Below are 23,337 nucleotides of genomic sequence, written 5' to 3' on the forward strand. Positions count from 1 at the left end.
CCGAAAGTTACGCATCTGTAACTCATTCTCCCGCCAAAACTCATTTTCAAACAAGGAAGATGGGATGCCCCATAACCAGAGTAGGGGTGACCATAGCCATGGGGTGTAAATAATACATCTGGGGTACAAATAGCAGTGAAGTTCCCCTTAGTAATTGATGTACCCCTTATCCAAACTGAGAGTCCGAATAGTAGGTGTCCTCCGGGCGCCTTTATCAACTTTTCGAGCCGATTTCTCCAAAAAAATTTATTGCCCGAAAATACCTACAAAGACATAAAACACCATAATAAGTACAAAATCGAGCACTAACAATATATACAATTGAGATCAAAATAAACACATAAATGCGTCTATCACTAGCAAAAGAAGATATTGTGGAATCACAAACGATGAGACGAAGGTGTTTGTGACTACTTTTATATCTTGCCTATGGGAGAAATAAATCTCAAGACAATCTTACGATTGTACTCAACTACGATAGAAACAGCAAGATCAGATCACACAACTACAAGAAGAGTAGTATCGGTCTGGCTTCACAATCCCGATGAAGTCTTCAAGTCGTTAACCTACAGGGTCTCGAGAAAAAACCTAAGGTTAAAGAAGAATCGACTCTATCTAATAAAACTAGTATCACATAGGGGGTGTGGGATTAGGTTTCCCAGTTGCTAGATGTAAGGACCCTCAAGCTCGTCAACGCTATTAGACTAGTCAAGAGACGTCTTAGCCGTTAATTACTCGATTAGTGTAACACGAACGTTAATTAATAAGATTTAATCTAACAATGACCTAGATACAAAACTAGCACCGTTGAAGAGGTCTCGAAAAGTTATGTGGAATGGACCGTTCGAACGCGTCAATCGGATACCGAACGAGGAAGTAGTCATTAGATAAGTAAGAAGGACAAAATAATCTTTTCATAATCGGCTCCCCATATCATTTGGGTGGGTAGTATTTATCTTTTTCCTTTGACCTTATCAGAACCCATCGAGCAGATAAGTTCATTTAATCTTCCTCTTTCTCTTTCTCTTTCTCTTTCTTCATTTTTTCTTCTTCTTCTCCTATTTCTTTCTTCTTCTCTTTCGTTCTTCTTCATCTGCGAGTTGAGAGAAATCCAATTGAAGTTATGAGATCGGCAGAAAGTGGAGAAGATCATGTTGTAGTTGGTAGTAATGGTGTTACTGTCCATGATTCAGTCTCAAAGAAAGAAGGGAATTTAGAAGCTAGGGTTTCCACGTAAAGCTCAGAGAAGAATTAAGAGATGGAATTAGTGTTCTAGTAGTTTAATTTGAGATGGGTTTGACACGAATTAGAACTTAGGATTGATGAGTGGTTTGAATTTCATAGTTAGGGTTCATGTTCTGTTCTTGCCTAAATTAAGAAGTTGATTAGGGTTTCTGTAATTTAATTTGAGAGTTCAATTGGTGATAAAATAAGAATAATTAAGGAGTGGGTTTAGTTTATTGAGGAACGAGGTGAAGTTAATTGGAGGATATAGAGTTTGTTCATGAAGAATTGAGAAGACTAGGATTCTCTGTTCTTCTCCAAAATGGAAACTAGGGTTTCAGTAGATTTGAATCGGGGGAGAGGCTTTTCAGAGGATGTTGATTCATGGGTAAGCCTCTATCTTGTTTTAATTTAATTATTCTTAATTGAATGGTTTAGACTCTAGAGATTATATGTTGGTGTTTTGAATTGTAATTTGGATGAGTAAAGAAAGGTGTTGTAGATACGACTTATGGATGTTGAACTGATATTACAATTCATGGATTTGGTAAGATGGGTGGTCTGTGTTGAGAGGTTATGGGTGTTGCTTGGAGTAGAATTTCATGTGATATTGGTTGAGTGCAGGGTATTAGAGATGGTTATGAAACTGAACTGTCAATGATGATGAGGGGAATGAAGTTGTAGTTCAAAGTGCAGAACTGGATTTGGTTGGGTAGACTATATTGCAGATACTTATGGAACTGAAATTGCAGTCTAGTGAAGGGAGATGAAATGTTGTTTTGAATTATGGAAATCACATGGCAGTTGAAGGGTAATTGAAGTTATAGCTAAGAGTCTGGTGGAACTGAGACTATATTGAGATTTGTTGGTGGTATGGAACTGGTAGAGGAAATTGTAGGTATTATAAAGTGAGTTGATCTTAAATGAAGTGTAGATGAAGTTTTAATGTTATGGTTTGGGTGAATGAGTATATGTGGTACGAGTAGAGATTGCAAGCAGTAATGGTGATATGATATGTGGAATGTAAGAACTGTTGCTGGTCAAGAATGTGGTTTTGATCATGGCTAGAATTGATTAGGTGATGGTGCTGATGTTACAGAAGATGAGTTGCGTGATCTCAGAATGGGTTTTTTTATTGAGGTTGTAATTGAGAAGTTCTAGAGTTTCGGTTGCAATTCAGTGGGTTGGTGGTTATAGACCTGGTGTTATTGTGCCTAAGTGAATTAGTGTTATAGCAGGATGTAGAAAGAATGTGGAGCAGCTACTGCACTTGCAGGTAGGCTAAGCTTACAATTGTAATTAAATTATGAAGTTTAACTTAAATTTTATGTGTTATTGTTGAACTGAACTTTAGAATCTTGTTAGAATGAATAGTTTCAAGTAGCTTGTACTTTCTGTAAATGTTCTTGAACTCAGACATGTTAGTCATCTTGGTCAGTTTACCTGACTCACCTGAATCAGTCTTATTGACTGAGTTAACCCAGTCTTGACTCATTTGACCACAGTAGTTTGACCTTGACCCGACCTTGGACATTGACCCGACCTTGGACATTGACTGTTACTTGACTTTGTTGACCGTCGGTGACGGTTAGTTGACTCAGATGGACTGGGCCTTATTTAATGGGCCTGTTTAGAAAACTTGGGCTTAGTGCCATGTATTCTTTGTTGATATTTTGGACCTCTTATGGTCCGAGTTAGTCTCTGGCTTCTTCTACAAAGTTGTAGATATTCGTAAGACCTATCTGGTGGACCATAGAGTCAATCTAATTCAATTAGTAAACCTTAGATATGCTAAAGATAGATAAATAAAAGATGTAGAACAATAAATGGGCCTAGAAGTATTAGTTAGACTTGTATGATTCTAGTGTAAGCCATTTTGGCTAGATTCTTAGACTTCTTGTGTAATTAACAGTTAGTCTATATTAACAACGATCGATTCAAAGGATGAACCAGTGGATCGTGGATCTCGAGGTAGGCGTGGCTTGTCATCAAAAGAGGTGGGAATACATTTGACTCTTTGGTAACCATTATTGTTTTCCTTTACAAAAGTTTATGTTTAACAAACTCACGTATTTATGTTTGTGTGTTATGTGCATTGTTTAACTTGTTTTACGATAATTCTGTTGATTTTGTTAATCTTTCCATGGTTTGGAAAGGACCTGTAATGTGTTGTGGTCAATATGAATTGTTATGGGAAATAAGAATTTCCATGTGTGGTATATAAGATACGCTCCTTCACATTTATACCTAGAGCTTTTAGGATATATTGGTCGACAGTTTGCGAGTTCGAAATTGTCGACATCCATATTTACGATTAGGTGTGGATTTGCGAGTTCGGAATTGCACAACCATAATATACATTGTTTGAAGAAGGAGTTTGTCCATATACATGTTTGTTTACTTCTGTGAGGATATGCTCTTTCACCTTTATACCTAGAGCTTTTATGATATATTGGTCGACAGTTTGCGAGTTCGGAATTGTCGACATCCATATTTATGATTAGTTGTGGATTTGCAAGTTCGGAATTGCACAACCATAGTATACATTGTTTGAAGAAAGAGCTTGTCCGTATTCGTGTTTGTGTATCTCAGTGACTTGGTCACTACTTAATGTCTGAGAAAACATTATTGTTTTTTCTTAATCTTGTTTATGATTACTTAGAAGTTAAATGTTAATTATTCCCACTTTCAGTTTTCAGAGACAGATCAGAGTTGCGCAGCGAAATCCACAAGTGTTGACTCCGTTAATTAGTTAACTTCTACTATGTTTATTATGTTGTTTATTGTATTTGTAAACTAATTGACTATTGTATATGTATCATTTGAGAGAAGTTCATGTATATATATTTTGAGCGGTTTGTAGCAGATTTCTTAATTGAATGTTTAAGTATTTGAATTAGAATCGTGGTGCCTCTTTATTTAGTTAATCTCTTGGATTAGTCAGCTGCTAGCTTAGGGGGCGTTACACTAGAGTTCTCCCTTATATAGTATTTCAAATTAGGGTTTGCAATCAATGTTAGCTTAGTAACAAAGAATTCAATATTCACCGTTAGATGAAAACCTGATTAGATTCAAGCTAATATCTTTCAACTGTTAGATTGAAACTTAGATTGTTACACACAAATGAAATGCACGTTTATTAGGTTTGTGTAACCGTACCCAAACATGTACATCTAGTTGGTTCAACAGTAGTTAACCAAATGGTTAGCCATATGAGCACTTTCATATCAACCATATTCTTCTTTACCATTACTAGTTCAAATGACTCAAATGAACTGGTTAGAGAGTTGTTCAATTTCTTAGATCTTATAGAAGTATACGGGACACAGTTGAAGCAAAAACGATTTGATTCACTCAAACCAATTCATGAACTTTTTATCCACGGTTTGCAAACATGCATTCCTTAGTTAATATAAGTTTAAGTTCACGAATAATATTTTTTAGAAAATAACCAACTTAAGTACGCGGAATGGAACGCGGACTTAAGAACCCGGAATAAGTTTGTTTTCGATTCACAAACTCCAGCAGAAATTCTCGGGATGAGAACCTCCGACAGTACGCGGACTTGGTATGCAGACTCTAGTTCTGGTTTTCCTGAGCAGCAAAGTACGTATACTTTGGTTCAAGGAATAAGGACTTATACATGTATGAGTTACCTCATAATGTTTATATCCAACCATGGTTATATAATCTAAACTCTCATTTCAGTCATTGAAACATTCTTAGAGGACGTTATATATTTGTTATTCACAAACCATTTTTCGTCAAAGTCATTTTCAAGTAATTGAAACTTATTATGACTTCCGTTACCAGTAAAGATGAACTTGGCCAAAGCAAAAGCTTACCAACACATATTTTGAGAAATAGATAAGCTATATGAACTCGACTCGATATAGCAAATGTGTATAATCAAAGTCTATATAGCAAAACGACTTTTCTCTCAAGATAGGAGATAGAGTAGATAGACTTTTGAGTGATAGATAAGTTCAAGTCTCCACATACCTTTTAGTCGATGAAGTTCCACTAGTTCCTTGAGTAGTTCTTCATCTTTGTATGATGATCACAATGGAGTCTTGAGCTCAACTACACTTTCTATCCTAGTCCGAGACTTAGCTATAAGTAGACTAGAAATCAAGACTTATAGTTTTGATCATTAACATTGACAAACATGCTTGAGATAGCAACACATGCGAGTTCGACCGAGCAGTACTCTAACAATGTTACAAGGCGATTTTCATATGATCATCTTTTGACTTTAGTCAAGAATATAAGATGAACTTGGTTAAAGCAAAAGCTTACCAACACATATTTCGAGAAATATGTAAGCGAGTTAAATTCAGCTAGAAATATCAAATGTGTATAATTGAAGTCTATATAGCTATGCGACTTTTGTCTCAAATAGGAGATAAAGTAGATAGACTTTTGAGTGATAGATGAGTTCAGGTCTCCACATACCTTTTGTTGATGAAGTTCCACAAGATCCCCTTAGTAGTTCTTCGTCTTCAATCGAAGAACGCCGTGAAGTCTAATGCTCAACTACACTTTCTATCCTAATCCGAGACTTAGCTATAAATAGAATAGAAATCAAGAATTATAGTTTTGGCAACTAAACTTGACAAACAAGCTTGAGATAGCAACACTTGCGAGTTCGACCGACTAGTGCTCTAACAGTACCTTGATCAGTGTGAGATTGGTTAGGGTTGAACTACATTCCAGTCCGAAGTTAATTGGTAGTAGGCTAGATTCTGTAGCGGCTTAATACAGTGTGGTGTTCAAATCTGGACTAGGTTCCGATGTTTTAATGCTTTTGTGGTTTCCTCGTTAAAAAAATTTCTGGTGTCTGTGTTATTTCTTTTCCGCGTTATATTTTTATATAATTGAAAAATCACAGGTTGTGCGTAGTTCAATCAATTAGATAATCCAACCTTTGGTTGTTGATATAAATTGATTGACACTTGGATATTGGTCTTTGATACCATCCAAGTTATTTCTCATATTAATCCGGCTCACATATTTCTATCTGTTCGATCGCGGATTGATTTGAGAAATTGAGATATAACTCTTGGATGTATTTTCCTTGATTGAGTCTGACTATCTAGTTGATTCTCTTGGAAATATATTGGACTTAGTCCATACAGATTGCCTAAACGAAATATTGGATGTGGTTGTTAGACCCCGGTTTTTCAGTTTTACCTTAAAACTTCTATCATCTAATAAGACGGTGAACACAAAACTCTGATGCCAATTACCATATATATATATCATCTCTTAGTTTATATATTTCGTATAAAAAATCATAAAAACATAAAAGAAGACAAAATGTAAATACCTTTTTATTGTGAATCCCGAGAACTCCAAACACAATCCTTCAAGCTCTGTATTTATCCCATTGATGGTTAACCCTAGCTATTTGTTAGCAGTAAACCATAATGCTTAATTTTCTACAATCTAAAAAAATATTCCTAAGGTCTTCCTTTTCTCATTAAATAAAAATCCTAGAAATTTGGGCAAGAGTCTACTAGTATCTTCATTGCCTCCTCTTAAAATGGCCCCACTCCTCCACGAGATTGGACATTTGATTTCATAGAGGTAGGTAGGCAAACAAAAGTTTACGATCTCCTTTAATTGTAAATTTACTGATGTTAATTCTTTAGCCCACGGTGATGCCTGAAGAACTTTTAGTGCTTATGCTTCTTCAGGGTCTGATGTTGGTCCTGCCATTTCTCTATCACTTGCCTGTATCATCCCTCAAAATTAGAGCAAAACCAGATAATTCTGACTTAGAAATCCAAACAACATCAATACTAATTTTATGATTCATAATCACAGGTTGGACTCGTTGCTCAGGTTCCTTACTAAGTTCAAAAATTTTCCTCTTTGGAGTGGTTTTAGATTTAGGTGATACATGTAAGTGTCTCTGGATGGCTACCTGCATTGAGTTATTATATTACCTTAAAATTTTGGTTACATCTTTCTTTCCGACTAAACGACGTTTTTATAAGAGATATTTCAAGTGGGAGGGAATTTATAGGTTACTGCATCCAAGTTTTACAAATATCTCTAAATTTATCTGAAGTATTGAAATTAAATTGAACTGATGCGGTGGAAGTGACCAAACTGATTTAGCAAAAGCACGATGAAAGAACAAATGTTTTATTGGTTATGGTTGTTCACAACAAAAAGAGCAATTTTAAGAAATATTTTCTATGATACCATACATCATAACATTAATAGTAAGGGCATTTTGTAAACATTTTCATAGAAATAGTTCATGCGTTGAAAAACCTCAAGATTCCAGAAGTTTTTCCAGAATTGATCACGCATATCCAAATTGTTGGCATTTAGATTGGCTCCATTAAGCTTATTATAAATGGATTTCACCAATGGACATGTAACCACTAAAGCCTATACGCATCTACACCCTAAGTTACATCCACTTAACACTTAACATTTCATGATCACTAGACTCGGAATAGTTTGAAAAAAAATAAATAAGATAACTTTCAAAATAATAACATTCATGATATAGTTTTTCTAAGAATTACACTCATAAATTCTGGGTAATCAACTAAGAAATTAAGAGCAATTACAATGGTGTGATCAAAGCCAAAGACCAAAGACAGAAAAAAAAAACGACCAAATTTGAGTTTAGTCCGTGGTGTTACACTAGCGTGGAAGAATAAATTTGATCGAGCACACATATAATGTTCGTTTGGTGAAAAAATATACATCAGGATCACGTTATACATCTGCCCCATCACAGGATCACTTTATACATCCGCCCCATCAGCCATCAGTATCACTTTATACATGTGCCTCACTGAGACGTAACTTATATGTACGTCTCACTACCCGGACGGAAGATATACGTCCGCTTCAACTCAAGCGTAACTTAAAAGCTCGCCTATTAACAAATGTACATTATACGTTTGCTCGACTATATTTGGTTTTGGTCTTGATCCCAGACCAAATATAATATGGGATTTGGTTTTACTCCAGTTTTTACTCTTTAGTCCATCCCACTTTATCTTGTTTCTGGACCATATTTATGAGTTTGATCGTCCACTGTGGTTGCTGTAAATATCCTAAAAACGATAAGAATGGAGATACAAGGACCATATCGTATGGGTTGCTGGTCTTTGAGTCTTTCTCTTCTCTTTATAAGAACCAGAGATATAGCATTACCTCGATAAGAGACACTCTTATTTTAATTTTTTTCATGTCGGCCTAAAAATAGACCAACTTCGACAAATTATAGTAAGGAAAATATAGGAGACAGACATAAATTACAAAAAAATAAATAAAGAAAGAAAACAACGACAAAATAAAATAAAAATGGGAACCTAACTTATCTGGTCATCATCGTTTCCTAAAGTTTCATGCGTTTCAGGAGGTCCCAGATTTGAACCCCCAATGATGTAATATTACAGAAATTAACATAAAAGGTAGAATTAACTTGCGCTACTTGTGATATAATCTGAGCTCCATCCGTTTCGGCTCCTATTACTAGGTTATCCATAAAACTCGTTAGTAGGTTAGCATGACAACCTGTTCAATTAATGTAGTAGTGCGCCCAGGAATCCAGACAAAATATCCGGCTATCCAAATTCGACTATATTCAGTCAACTTATTAGCTGATTAGGCAAATCATGCATTCAACGGGCAATGATTACAGTTTTTGAATCTACCGAGCCATATCCTCCAAGGAAATATTATTTATTTCCCTTGCATGCACCACTTTTTACCTCAATCTTAAATATGCCACTGACAAGTCAGATGAAAGAAAAGTTTGATACATTGATATGACAATCCATTAAGTGCCTTTAAATCTGAATGGCTGTAATTAACCCGGCGTTTTCAGGGGCCACTCAAAAGAATTTAGGGACCAACAATAAAACAAAAAAGGTCACCCAAAGGGAAAATGTAGCCAGCCCTTATCTCGCGTAATTCGTAATGGCGAAATTACCCTTATATATTCAGAGGATATGATAACATTGTTACCCTCCGAATGCAATCGGAAGCCAAAATCGTTCCCATACTTCCGATTGTAGTCGGTGCAGTATTAGAATGATTTGTGTTTCATTTTTTCCATTTGTTTTTAATTTTTGAGTTGCTAGAGTTATAGAGAAGAAGGTGAAGGAAAAAAAGAGAAAACCCATTTTATCACTACAAAAATGGATGGATACGAAGAAGAAGGTGAGAATCATGACGAAGAACAAAATGTTGAGGGTTCACGACCGTTTAGAGAACACGATTTGGGGTATATGTTGAATGATCCAAACTTTTGTGGAGAGGAAAACATAGACGACCCTTTCATGGAAGAAAATGGAGAATCGCATGATATTGAAGCTAACGATGCATGTAAAACACAGGTATTGTGTTAAGAAACTCAAATACTCGATTTGCATGTGTTTGTGTGCTTTTGTAAACAAGAAAAACCGATTATTGCATGCATTGAATGCCATGAACTACCCAGATTCGGTAGATAATTTCTAGATTAAACTTACGAATATAACACACTGAGTACCAAATATGTATATTCGGTAGTTACAAGATACTAGTTTACTGCCGAATATGAGAAAAACCCCAAACTGGTTTTCCAAAAATATCTACATTCGGTAGTTATGTAGAGTTATTTACCTCCGAATGGCCCCAAAAACGAATTCCTCAGAAAATTCAAAACTCAGTATTCTTATCCTTTACAATCGGTAATAGTTTAACATTATTTGACTGCCGAATATAACAGTGGCCTCAAAATAAAATTTCCGAAAACTTGAAAATCGGATGTTTATCGATTAAAGTTATCTCCCGGTTATTTATATTCGGCTGTTTTACTATATATTTTAGCTTCCGATTATATCATTTTTTGCACTCAGTAAAGTGTGTACATTCATTTGCATAAATCGGGTGTTTTAGGTAACCGATAGGATTCCGAATATAAAGTATTCGGAAGTTTGACTTATTTAATTACCTCCGAATATATCATTTTTTTCACTCAGTAAACTGTGTACATTCATTTGCATAGATCGGGTGTTTTGGGTAACCGATAGGATTCCGAATATAGAATATTCGGAAGTTTGACTTATTTAATAACCTCCGATTATTGTATAATAATTTGTTGCTTTCATATGCAGGCCGTTGAAGAGTTTGTTGATGACTTCTATTTGAGGCCCGACACTTCCCTATACTATGCAAACGATTTGGTATACTCATTACTACTTTTTTCTTTTTTTCAAAATTTATATGTTAAATGGTTATGCTTATTAGGTTTGTTTTGTTTTATGCACGTTTAGACATTTGGAAGTAAGAAGGAGGCAAAGGAATGGCTTATGAACAAGGCAAAAGATAACATGTGCGTGGTAGTTCAAAATAATCATGTTAGTGACACTCGATTTGAAATGATTTGTGAGCGAGGTGGGACGCGAAAGAGTCACTAGGGAAAAAATAGTAAGTACATACGGAAGACGAATAGGAATACCGAAGCAATACCAAGAAGATAGGATGCCCATTTAAGATTGTCTTCTATAAGCCCGATGGTATTAAAGGTAAAGAGTATAAAATGTAAAGTTGATAACGGTTGTCACAACCATGATGATCCGTTGGATTTAATTGGACATGTAATGGTTGCCAAGTTAAAACCACATCAAATGCAGACGGTGAGGTCTATGCGGATCCAAAAAGCGAGTGCGATCTTAAGTAAAATAAAAGGAGGACGATCCCAACAACTTGTCTTCTTTGTCTACAATTAAGTCGGCCCTAGCTACGATCAAAAGGACTGATTGGGATGGGTAGAACGGTCATGCAACAATCGGAGTGGTTAGCGGAGTTACACGCTACACCTTGAGAAGGGAAGAAGAAGAAAAGGATGTATAGTGGTTCGTATTTTCTTGGCACATCCCGAAATGATCCAATTGGCTCAATGCTTTCATCAAATTTTCTTGGTATAGTGGTTCGTATTTTGAACTTGCTGTATTCGGAGGATAATTGTTTTGTAAAGTTCTGAATGTACGATGGCCCAAAAATCAGAATTTGGGAAAAACTTATACTTTTCAAATTTTGAAATTGAAATAATCGGAAGTATAATTAGTTACCCAAACTTCCGAATATGGGATGTCTAACATTCTATATTGGCCCTTGGAACCACCTAGAGCCAAGGCGTGGTTTGTTTTGAACTTGCTATATTCGGAGGATAATTGTTTTGTAAAGTCCCGAATGTACGATGGCCCAAAAATCAGAATTTGGGAAAAACTTATACTTTTCAAATTTTGAAATTGAAATAATCGGAAGTATAATTAGTTACCCAAACTTCCGAATATGGGCTGTCTAACATTCTATATTGGACCTTGGAACCACCTAGAGCCAAGGCGTGGTTTGTTTTGAACTTGCTATTTCGGAGGATAATTGTTTTGTAAAGTCCCGAATGTACGATGGCCCAAAAATCAGAATTTGGGAAAAACTTATACTTTTCAAATTTTGAAATTGAAATAATCGGAAGTATAATTAGTTACCCAAACTTCCGAATATGGACTCTCTAACATTCTATATTGGCCCTTGGAACCACCTAGAGCGAAGGCGTGGTTTGTTTTGAACTTGCTATATTCGGAGGATAATTGTTTTGTAAAGTCCCGAATGTACGATGGCCCAAAAATCAGAATTTGGGAAAAACTTATACTTTTCAAATTTTGAAATTGAAATAATCGGAAGTATAATTAGTTACCCAAACTTCCGAATATGGGCTGTCTAACATTCTATATTGGCCCTTGGAACCACCTAGAGCCAAGGCGTGGTTTGTTTTGAACTTGCTATATTCGGAAGATAATTGTTTTGTAAAGTCCCGAATGTACGATGGCCCAAAAATCAGAATTTGGGAAAAACTTATACTTTTCAAATTTTGAAATTTAAATAATCGGAAGTATATAACCTTATATTGTCTTCCGAATAAATACTGGCCCCAAAATGGGATTTTTCCTATATCAGAAATTTTGAGATTTTTCAATATATATATATATATATATTCGGTAGTGAGTGTACTTCCGAATACTGTGTGTCTACTTAAATATATTCGGGAGACAAAAAATTCATTAAACTACCGATTATTACCAGTTTGTATCCAGGAAGATATGACCAACAATATTCGGCCGATAACCATCGAATATTTCTCCCGAATACTGTCGATGTTCTTGAGAAATGAATAACACGACTACATTCGGAAGTAAAGGAGCATGAGTATCGCCCGAATCTGGATAAATAACCGAAAACCCTAGAATTATTTTTTCTCGATTCGCCGAATTAAAGCGAAATAAACCCCAAAAATGATAGATTCTTACCTAACTGGGGCCATTTGACTTTGGAGCGGAATTTTTTTTTTCTTCCACAATCGAAAGATAATAGGAAACTGGAAGAAGAAGAGTTGAAATGAGTAGAATTGTTTTTGATTTGGTTTTCATACAGTTTTACCATAAGGACATTTATGTAACTTCAATATCATATAGGGTACCCCTTAACTAGAGTCTTTGGCTGGGTATAAATTGATGGCCCCTAAAAACGCTAGGGTAATTAATGTAGTAGAATACGATGATAACTAGGCGTTTCACCCAACAAAACTCTACTGAATCGAGATCATGTAATTCTCTTCCATTTTGGTGAAAGCAATTTCAGTATGCTACATATTCAACGAACTGCCAACAGGTTGATATGGCCGAGTTGGTCTAAGGCGCCAGCTTAAGGCGCTGGTCCGAAAGGGCGTGGGTTCAAATCCCACTGTCAACAAATAATTTTTTGCTTTTATCTGCCATCTGATTGCGTTGTGAATCAAAATGCCAATAATATATAAGATTTTCTATATGAGTATCAAGAGCGATGAAGCCAAAATAATTGGGCTTTATGATTCAGTAGAGTAGAATATGTTGATTTTTATCGCATTCATTAGCAACTGAAATTACATAATATATAAGATTCTACTGGTTCATACTCTAATCACATGTTTCCTGCACAAAAATTAGCGTCCTTGCATCAGATTAGAGGCGGCATTGTATGTATAGTTATAAAGTACAGAGGGAGTGCAAATCGAGTTATGTTGATCTCAATCCTTGTATTAGTATGACATCATTTATTACAGGGACAAGTAAACTAAAACAACCAAAATTAAAGACTAGTTAAGAGAAATTGTGGATTACCTCTCCATAAAGAACGCAGTCAGATTGTTTGCATCCATCAACAATGCCTTTTATGACCTGAATAAGCAAAGAAGGTACATAGAGAGATGTTGGAGGGTATGAAGAATAAAAGAAATTGTTCTTAAATAAAAACACCTGAACATTCTTTAAAAGATGAGGTTTCTTCCACCTTTTAAGCCGAATCAACATCGAGTAGCATAGTTATCGAGGAAAAACGGAGGCTTAGCTCCAGAAGTAACGATATCATTGACACTCATAGCAACCTAGAAAGAGAAAAGATTGTGATGCCAGTACCTAATTTTCAAAACGCTAAGTCCAAAAGTTCATTTTGGAATATACAAGTTCTATCTCAATAATGTCATGGATTCCAGTTTCAAAAGCAAGCTCAAGTTTTGTACCAGCAACAAGATGAAAGAATTGAAATGGACTAAACCAGAAAGAAACAATCATTTCACAGCTGAATACTCTAGAGTAGATAAGCAAGATTTATACCAGAATAGTCAAATGCAAGACTAAACATTAAACCTCGAATAGCTTTCATATGCGTACGTACTGTTTCAGATCCACATTGAGAAAAGTTTTTCCTCCCCATAGTGCCCTTGCTTTTTGATGGCTTCTGCTTTTGATATTGCGGTCGCAAGTCAGAATACATTGGACATGAATGTAAAGAAGAAAATTACTAAGTGAAGATAACTGATGCTCTTCAGCAGTCGGAAATTTCACAAGATCCTTCCACTCCCTGCCAATTAACACAGGTTGGGTTTATCTGCAAGATGCTTTTCCTTTGTATCGCGGTTGAATAGTGATGTCTTTTCCATTTAGTTTTCTTGTTCCTAGATATTCCATAGGCAACAGACAAGATAGCTTTTTGATAACATTCATCTAGTACCAAAAAAAATAAAATGAAATAGATAAAACAATAAACTTGTGATCCAGTGCATAAGTCACACAAAAGAATCATATGGCTCGTAAAACAAGCAAACATAATATCAAGAAATGACAATTCCATGATAACTTATTCAATAATCCTATGGATAATCACATGCCAACTGTTGAAAGAAGGATAAATTGCAGGTTATGCTGAGTATGTTCACCTGAAGTTCCGCCACTGCCGTTCCAAAACCTTCCGAAAGCTTACTTATCTCAATGGTGAGTCCAATTGAACCTCCGAGATTGTGTATATCATGTTCTATACTGGAATCATTCAGCCGCCATTGTTTCGATTTTCAAAGCTAACAAAAGAATTTTATCCTAATTTCAAGTAAAAACCACAAAATTTTAAGCAAAATACAAGACCAAGAAAATTTAAAGCAAACATCGGAAGAATCAGGCGGTTATTAGTTTACTTACAACTTGAAGTCCATCCTGAAAATGTAAAGCAAATCTAGGACCAAAACTCCTTGATGAATTTGGAATGTGTTAAGGAACAAACAATTCCTGAAGAATAGCCAAGTGAGTCAGTCAGATGAAGACTGAAACTTCACAACATTACTGGCATATAACTCGTTCTCTTTGTTGGCTATTATTATGCTGTTTAAGCTTATCTTTGTAACGAATCTGTAACAAGATGAGTGTATCTCATTCATATAAATAATACTTCTGTCTCCGCAAGTTTCTTGTGGAAGATAATCAACCAAAAACCCTGTTCAAACTTGGTATCAGCTTTTGATCCAAGCCACCTTCCGCATATCAAAAAAAAAAAACAACAAAACACAAAAAAATCCGATCCATCAAAAAAGGCAGATACTACAAACATCCTCCGCCAAGTACAAATTCACCATCTAGTAACCTTGAAGCATACAAAGACAAATCATTTGCTCTGGAAGGCTCAATTTAAACCTATTCTTAAAGGTCATGATCTCACCGGTTTCATTGATAGAACAAAACAAAAACCAACAAGAACACTTCCAGATAGTGAAGAAATAAATCCAGCTTTTACTGCGTATGAATCTCAGGATTCACTGATAGTTGGGTGGCTGAATTCCACCTTAGCACCTGAAGTCTTGAGAACGGTAGCAAGACTTGAAACAGCTAAAGAAATCTGGGATAAATTGGAGTCGGAATATGCACCCAAAACCTTTGTTCATCAGATGAATCTAAAGAAGCAGCTTCGCAGCCTATCCAAAGGAAATAAGACCCTGAAATCTTATCTGACTGATGCTAAATCTTTGTTTGCTCAATTAGCAGAATCGGGATACGAAGTATCAGCTGATGAACGGAAGCAAGCCATCTGCAATGGCTTAAATCAAAGCTATGATCCAATTGTAACTGCACTCACTACTGTTGAAGGAATGGATATCGACACCTTCTACTCTCATCTTTTAACCTTTGATACGAGGCAAGATCACCCGCTATCTTTGGAGCAGCAACCACTAGCCAATGTGGCCATGTCTAGTACTGCAGCATCTGGAAACAGGCATGATCAACGGAGGTTCAATGGTCAGGGATCTCAGTACCAGCAAAACAACAACCAGCAATACAGGAGAAACAACAACAATTCTTACCAGCGCAACAATCAACAACAGTCTCAGAATGAGAACAGTGGAGCACCTAAGTACCAGATTTGCAAGAAGCGAAATCACCAAGCAGATAGATGTTGGTTTCGTTATGAGAAACCTTATAACAATCAGCAACGCCAACCAGCAGCCTACATAGCTCTATCCAGGAGGACAACCTGACAATCAATGGAGCTACACATCATTTGACAGCAGGTATGAGGATTTTAACCATTCCTCATGAGTATGATGGCACTGAACAAGTGCAAGTGGGTAATGATAATACATTGAACATTGTTCATATTGATAATAGTTCTTTTACAAAAAAATTCAAGATATTTTTGCTTAAATAATTTATACCATGTACCGGAGATTAATTTATGCTGGTGTTGCAGCAGCAGTTTGGGGATCTCAAAACTTGAATCTGGCACTAGGGTTTTCACGTTCAGCGGGATGGCCCTCAAAAGGTGTACTACTGGTGTGAATAGTTTCGAGTCTTTGCATTTTGTGGAGTTTGGAATGTCAAGGGGTTACAGGTTTTAGTTTATTTTTACGCCCCAAAATTTCACTACTTTACTCTTTGTTTTGCGTTCGAGGGTTTCTTACCATACCACCTTAAACGCAACAAGTGGGATGACACGATGTGTCGCCGTTTTCCACCAAAGATTAGCTTTTGGTAAAAGCTCGGACGAGCCTTGCATAACTTGGCATTGCACGTAATAAAAGTCTAGGGATATTACGTTGCTGAATAAACAGATTACCAACATGTTGATATGGCCGAGTTGGTCTAAGGCGCCAGCTTAAGGCGCTGGTCCGAAAGGGCGTGGGTTCAAATCCCACTGTCAACAATTATCTTTTTGTTCTCGTCTCAATTGAACAAAAAACTTGAAAATCAAAATATATACTAAGATAAGTGAGGAAGGACATTGAACTTCCACTCGCACAAATTTTGAAACTAGTTTCTAAGGGATACAACAGATCGTATATACATTAGGCCTGACATGGTCATACAGAGTCTTGACGGCTCATTTCCTTTTTTATTTTTAGATTCCTTTCCATGGCATTTTTTTTTCAATGTCAAATTTCAACTTTTACAATGCCGTCACTTGCTTGCAGCAACATCTATTACCAGATTTAGACTTGAAAAGAAAACCTGGAATAAAAGCAGTTGAATCAACCAAACACGCGTACGAGCACAATACAATGCTGATCATCAGTAAGTGGAAACCTTCGTGGACGTATGGTGGACACCAACGACAGCATCATCTGGGATGTATTTACCCCAGAACCAATGCTTTTTCCATATATTGTTCATTTCTTCAATCGGTACGTTCTTCGTCTCAGGCAAGAAGAAGAAAATGAAGAGAGTCATTATCAAGACAAATGCGGCAAAGAAGAAGAACAGACCAAACTTCATGTGACAAAGCATGGTAAGGAATGCTTGGGCAATGATAAAGGTAAAAAACATGTTGACTGATACGTTGATCGCCTGTCCTGCTGATCTGATCTCCAGAGGGAAGATCTCACTTGGAACCAACCATCCCAAAGGTCCCCAGGACCATGCAAATGCCGCAACATAAGCACAGATCAAGATTAATACTAGATATGAGCTCAACTTTGACATGGATCCAACTCCTTCTACTCCAAACTTCATGCCGAGTATGACTCCTACTAAGATCTGACAGATGAGCATCTGAATTCCACCTTCGAGGAATAACATTCTTCGACCAACTCTGTCGACTGTGCCAATGGAAACAAAAGTGGCAAACATGTTGACGAGTCCGGTGATAACAGCGGACATAAGTGCGGCATCATCACCGAAGCCGATAGTTTTAAATAGGACTGGTGCGTAAAACATGATGACATTAATACCAGTGAACTGTTGGAAGAATGGAATCATAATGGACATGATGAGTTGAGGTCTGTATCTTGGCTGCAATATGTTCCTCCATGGATGTTCAATCTTCTTTGCTGCTTCGCTTGCCTCGATAAGGTCTTGAAATTCTTCTTCGACTTCTTGGTTTCCTCGGATTTTCTGCAACATGATTTTAGCCTTGTCTTGATGACCTCTTTCGAGGAGTGAATTTGGGGTGTCTGGCACCAACAGTCATTATGATTGCTGGTACAGCGGCCAAAGCCAATGAAACTCTCCATCCATATCCACCCTTGATCTTGGCGGTACCGTAATTCACCAGATTGGCAACCAATAGTCCAATTGTGATGGCCAATTGAAATCCCATGTTGAGGGCTCCTCTCAGTTTTGCAGGCGCCATCTCTGACAGATAAACTGGAACAGATTGGTTAGCGTAACCTACGCCTATACCAAGTAATATCCGGCCGAGGATGAGCATCGTGACATTCGTGGCAGCACCATTAAGGGCCGAACCGATCAAAAATATAATACCTCCTACAAGCATTGAAACTTTTCTTCCGAAGATTCTCGTTGTTACGGAGGCAGCAAATGAAGCAACCAAAGCCGCAATGTACAGAGAAGATGTAAAGCTTGTTAACACTTGACTATCAAATTTGCAGTACTGATTAGTTTTACCGGTATCATCTTGCATCTTTCTATACACCGAAGGAAAGAACTTCTCCAGAAACACGTCCATGGACGTTACTCCTCCTGAAATTCCCAAGTCATAACCAAAGATGAGGCCACCAGTTGCGGCCACCAGACAAGTCATGAGCACAAACATGGTAATCTTGCCACCGTAATCTTTTGTATCTCCTTGAATAACCATACCTCCCGCCATTTTACTGCGATTTTGAAACAACTTGAAAGGTCTTTTTAATTTTCTCCTGCAACCAACTTTTATGGAAAAATAATCTTGGTAATCAGCATTTTAATAATGCTGCTGACACACCAAAGATAATCTTTGTGAAGCTAAATTTTCTTTAACAAAGGGTGAAAATGAAGGCGATGTTTTAATTCAATTAGATTCTGATTTTATATATCTAGAAATGTAATCTTAAATTAGTTTTTGTCTAGTTTTTTTGCTGAAAATAGGCAAATCCTATATTGATCAATGCTTATCCATTTTCTTACGACTACTCTTGGAACACTGATTTTTAACCTTTGAAGTTTATTTTTAATATATGTACCTTAAATTTCTTGTTGGATAAATGGATTAACAGATCTATCTTTTTATCCCACAGCTGCACATCTCTATATTAGAAGGATAAGAATAACTGTAATTACTTTGTAATCCAATGATAAGCAAACTGAATGAGATTTAGTAGCCTAAGATGCCAACTCATTGGCGGTGTGGTTGGATGATAAGCAAACAGAAAATAGCATCAAAAAACTTTATGGGAATCATATGGTTTTGCTGATAATAAAAAATAATGATAAATATTTCCCACTGAACCCAGCAGTGGCAACTAAGGTAATCAAACAGAGGCAAGATGTTCAGAATGAATTGCATGAGGAGATACAGCATCCATAAACTCTGCATCAGATTCAAGTGCGCTCATTGATTCAGGCGCAAGACAAACCTCCAGCATCACACTCCCTATCCCTGTTAGACCACGGTATGATGTCACCTTCCCATCGAATTTATTAGCAAATCCACTACGTGCAGCCACTGCCATTCCCAGCCCAAAATCACAATCATAAACGTCAAATCTAGGTGAACTTCCCATCCTTACACTATCGAAAATTGGCCTCATCTGATATATACGTGGTTTCTTCATCCAATCCTTGGTGAATCCTCGGATCTTCTCATCGGTGTGTTCCTTTATAGCCTCGTGCAAAATCAAGGCCGCCCATCCAATACCGTAATGTAATAGCTCCCCAGTAGTTGTAGTCGCACAAACTGTTTGAACGCAATTACCAAAGTAGTTGTCAGACAAAGGTGGATTCAGTCTCAGCCTGTCGCTAATTGCTAACTTGCAAACAGTTTTTCCATCAGGAGGATGATGACGTGCCCGTGTTATTGACCTCCATACATGAGCACTTAAGGCTTGAAAACAAGAGATTTGAGTGTTACATTCTTCTTCATTGGCTTTAGCTTTGAGTTTTGCCAGTGATTCTGCAGTGAAATGGAACATTCTTTCTCTGAGGACTGGCGGTTCGTATCGGTCGATGAAGTCTTTATGGTGAGAGAATCCAAGGTTGATGAGGATTGAGTCTCCGTCCCTTTCCATAAACCAGCGTTTAGTTATTGGTGGAGGAGAAATATTGCAGTCAATATTTTTATCACATTCTTCTCCTTTGCTTAGTCTCCTAGTGATTTTTGCAAATGCATGGAAAAATTTCCAGTAAGAGGTCCCATCACCTATAACATGGTTGAATATGCATCCCACAAAAACGCCGTCCAATAACTCGGTCACCTGTACCACTAACAGAGGCTCTGTGTGTCCATCATGGCAAATGGCTCCCTCAAGGGCAAAAAATGATTGAACGATTCGGGGCACATCGATCGGGGTAAGAATATCCAACATGGTTACGTCTGCAGCAGCATGAATGAAGTCAGCTCCTAGAGAGTCATTGCTGCAGTCTACGTAAATTCCATAAAATGGTGGATTGTCTTGCTTTTTTGTCACCATACGGCCTGAAAGAGGGTAGAAATGAGTTAGTGTGATGGAGAGAGATTGTTTAAGTCGATCAATGAAGGTTATGGTTGGGTTTGGATCTTCTAATGAAGGTGCGGGTTTCCGAAAGAGAAGACCCTGTTGAATATAATGTGCATTGAAAAAAGATAGATCCCATGGAGTCAGATAGTGTGGTTGTTTTGATTCTTCCAAACCTTTGTGTGGTTTGATGGTGCATTTTGAAATCTGTCGAACAACTTGAGTAGTTTCTGGATTCATTTGGTTTGGTGACTAATATATGTATACAGGTGATAGTGATCTTATTTAATTAAGGAGATTGAACAAGGGATATATATATATATATATATATATATATAGTTGCTTGCTAGTGAACGATCTTATATTTAACTTAAACTTATGTAGGAAACTGCAAGAATCAGAAGGCGTAGATTTCAAGTCTAATGTGCCCGTCAATTGTGCTATGGCTTTATTAGACGCACCGTCGAATAGGGCAAAAAGAATCAGAGAAAATCATTGAATATTCATCAAAGTTGTATTTTTCTTTCTTTATTTGATTCCGGGTGTCAGTCGGTAATTCCCACTTATATGTAAAAAGTCCGAAAAGGTCGGTGAGTCAAGTAGATAATATTTACTCGACTTCTTTAAATAGACTATGTATGTTTTTGAAAGAGGAAATTAAAGAATTGTAAGACTAGCTGGACTTTGATCCTCTAGGCTTAATGAGACAACACCATGCACCCCATTCCCATATCATATCACCATGCATCCCATGTATGTTACGTGCGAACTCATTCGCGGTTTGGTTGGATGATAAGAAAACAGAAAAATAGTACCCAAAAATCTTATATCGAATAATAGCATACTGGCAGGATGATCAGTTATATAAATAGAAATGGGAATCGTATATAATGTCTTACATATTGCGAACACTTTGGATAGTTAGTTTAACTTCACTAGGATTGAATCCAGAATGAAAAGTACAACACGCACAGTCTCGCATGAAATCCAGAAAATTATAAATATATTCCACAATAAGCATCATCTTTCATTTCCCACTCCCATGCCAGTAACACGCACATCTTGTGCTTATGAGTGACACAATCCGCAGCAAAAATAACCATCATTACCGTCCCCAAACTCCAACGTATATCCACACTCACAAATTCTTGTTTCTTCCATTGATAGAGGGCAGTTTTAACTACACTTGTCAAAAAACAATTAATAGTGTTGTGAACTGTATGAATCTTCATATTCACTGCTTCTCTACCAGTCTCCAGTCATCATAATTATATCATCAATGATAACAAGAATGATGAATTCTTTCGCTTGTTTGGAGGCTCCATGCTTTATCTAATTTATGGGCCGTGAAGTTCAAAAAGTACCATCACCGATTTTGATCTGTTCTAGCTGTCCATGTATAAATTGAGTAACAAAATATTGGAAAAATTAATTATGCACTAGCCGAGAACGAAAAGCTGGTTTGGTGAGCCAACAACAGAAGTTGCATAACTACATTCTACGTGCAACCCGAATACGGCCAATTAGAAGCTGCATCAGCTTGGCATTTTAGTGTTCTTGTTTGCTTTCTTTTGGTTCTGCGTGTATATCCTATTTTGAAATATTCCTTCGGCCGGTAATCTCCGTCGTTAACTCAAAATAGGTATTCTGGGCCCATGTCGTCGTTAATGGGCCCCTTTGGGTAAGAAGGAGGGAAAATTAGGCGCGGGCCAAAAAAAAATATTCTTATTATCAGACCCACAATTAATTTTAGATACCAGTGATACTCAAAATAATCCGAAATTATTAAGAATCAATACATAACTCGTTATGCATACTATTTTTCAGGCATAACTCGTTATGCAACCTAATTTTTCAGGGCTATAATTGGCAACGTAACTTGGATAAAACATATCTAGAAATCCGTGCCTTGGAATTTTACAAATTTTATATCGTTGGAAATCTTTTTAAGAGAGCTACACAACGAGTACAAACAACAATATCAAATTTTTGTTTTTCACGAAAAAATCGGAGGTGATCATCATTTTAGGCAAATTTTTTGAAAAACTTGATACATAACCATTATGCAGCCACCAAAAAAGACGCATAACACATTATGCAGACGGATAACGAATTATGAAGCTATTTTCTCGACTGCATAACAAATTATGCATATGCATAACAAAGTTATGCATCTATAACAACTTATGTAGCCATTGTATTAGTACGTGCATAAAAAAATAGATGCATAATGCATTTATTTTCTCGATGCATAAAAGTTTGTGCAACAATTTTCTCGATGCATAATGCATTATGCAGCCGTACTTTCGGATGCATAACAGGTTATGCATCAATTTTCGCAACTGCATAACATTATTATAGATACATAACATCTTTGTTTTTGTTGGTTTTAATAGTGACAAAAAAGTTGCTGCATAACGTGTTATGCAACCGTTTTCTAGACTGCATAATAAGTTATGCAACAAATTTTGTAGATGCATAATACGTTATGCATCCATTTTTGTAAATGCATAACATATTATATAGCTATTTTTATAAATGCATCTTTCCCTGTATTGCACAATAGTAATCAGTGCTTCTCTTTCCCTGTATTGCACAACAGTCATACATTTATTCCCGACAACAAAATCGTTTCCTGTAGCTACTTCTTGCAATAACTATCTTGAACTCATCACATAGCTCCAATTTCTCTCGGTTTTGCAATAGAGATGCATAACATAACTCACCACTTCTCAGAAGGATGACGACAATAATCTACTTCAGCATGAACTCATCACAGATTCACATTCCATCTCTATGTATCACCCATGTCTCCGTATCCTGTCAATCCACCACCAACCCATCTTCTCTATTTTACAGTAACATCATCA

The 23,337-nt window shown here is 36.7% G+C and overlaps 1 protein-coding gene, 1 long non-coding RNA gene, 2 other non-coding genes and 1 pseudogene across 4 annotated transcripts; 2 read left to right on the forward strand and 3 right to left on the reverse strand.

Moving 5' to 3' along the window:
* Positions 1–12,912: 12,912 nt before the first annotated feature.
* TRNAL-AAG lies at positions 12,913–12,993 on the forward strand. The gene has a single exon. It is a non-coding gene; the product is annotated as a tRNA-Leu (tRNA).
* A 967-nt stretch (positions 12,994–13,960) lies between these two features.
* LOC113278311 lies at positions 13,961–14,763 on the reverse strand. Its single transcript, XR_003325421.1, has 3 exons — positions 14,751–14,763; positions 14,495–14,651; positions 13,961–14,233 (listed from the first exon to the last, which is right to left on the reverse strand). It is a non-coding gene; the product is annotated as an uncharacterized LOC113278311 (long non-coding RNA).
* A 1,899-nt stretch (positions 14,764–16,662) lies between these two features.
* On the forward strand, positions 16,663–16,743 carry TRNAL-AAG. Its single transcript has one exon. It is a non-coding gene; the product is annotated as a tRNA-Leu (tRNA).
* A 365-nt stretch (positions 16,744–17,108) lies between these two features.
* Positions 17,109–18,648, reverse strand: LOC113280282 (annotated as a pseudogene).
* A 637-nt stretch (positions 18,649–19,285) lies between these two features.
* On the reverse strand, positions 19,286–20,707 carry LOC113280283 (uncharacterized acetyltransferase At3g50280-like). The gene has a single exon (XM_026528930.1). It carries the CDS (start codon positions 20,705–20,707, stop codon positions 19,286–19,288), a length of 1,422 nt encoding a protein of 473 aa, XP_026384715.1.
* Positions 20,708–23,337: the final 2,630 nt, after the last annotated feature.

Source organism: Papaver somniferum, chromosome 5 (assembly GCF_003573695.1).
Source record: "Papaver somniferum cultivar HN1 chromosome 5, ASM357369v1, whole genome shotgun sequence".
Classification (NCBI taxonomy): domain Eukaryota; kingdom Viridiplantae; phylum Streptophyta; class Magnoliopsida; order Ranunculales; family Papaveraceae; genus Papaver; species Papaver somniferum.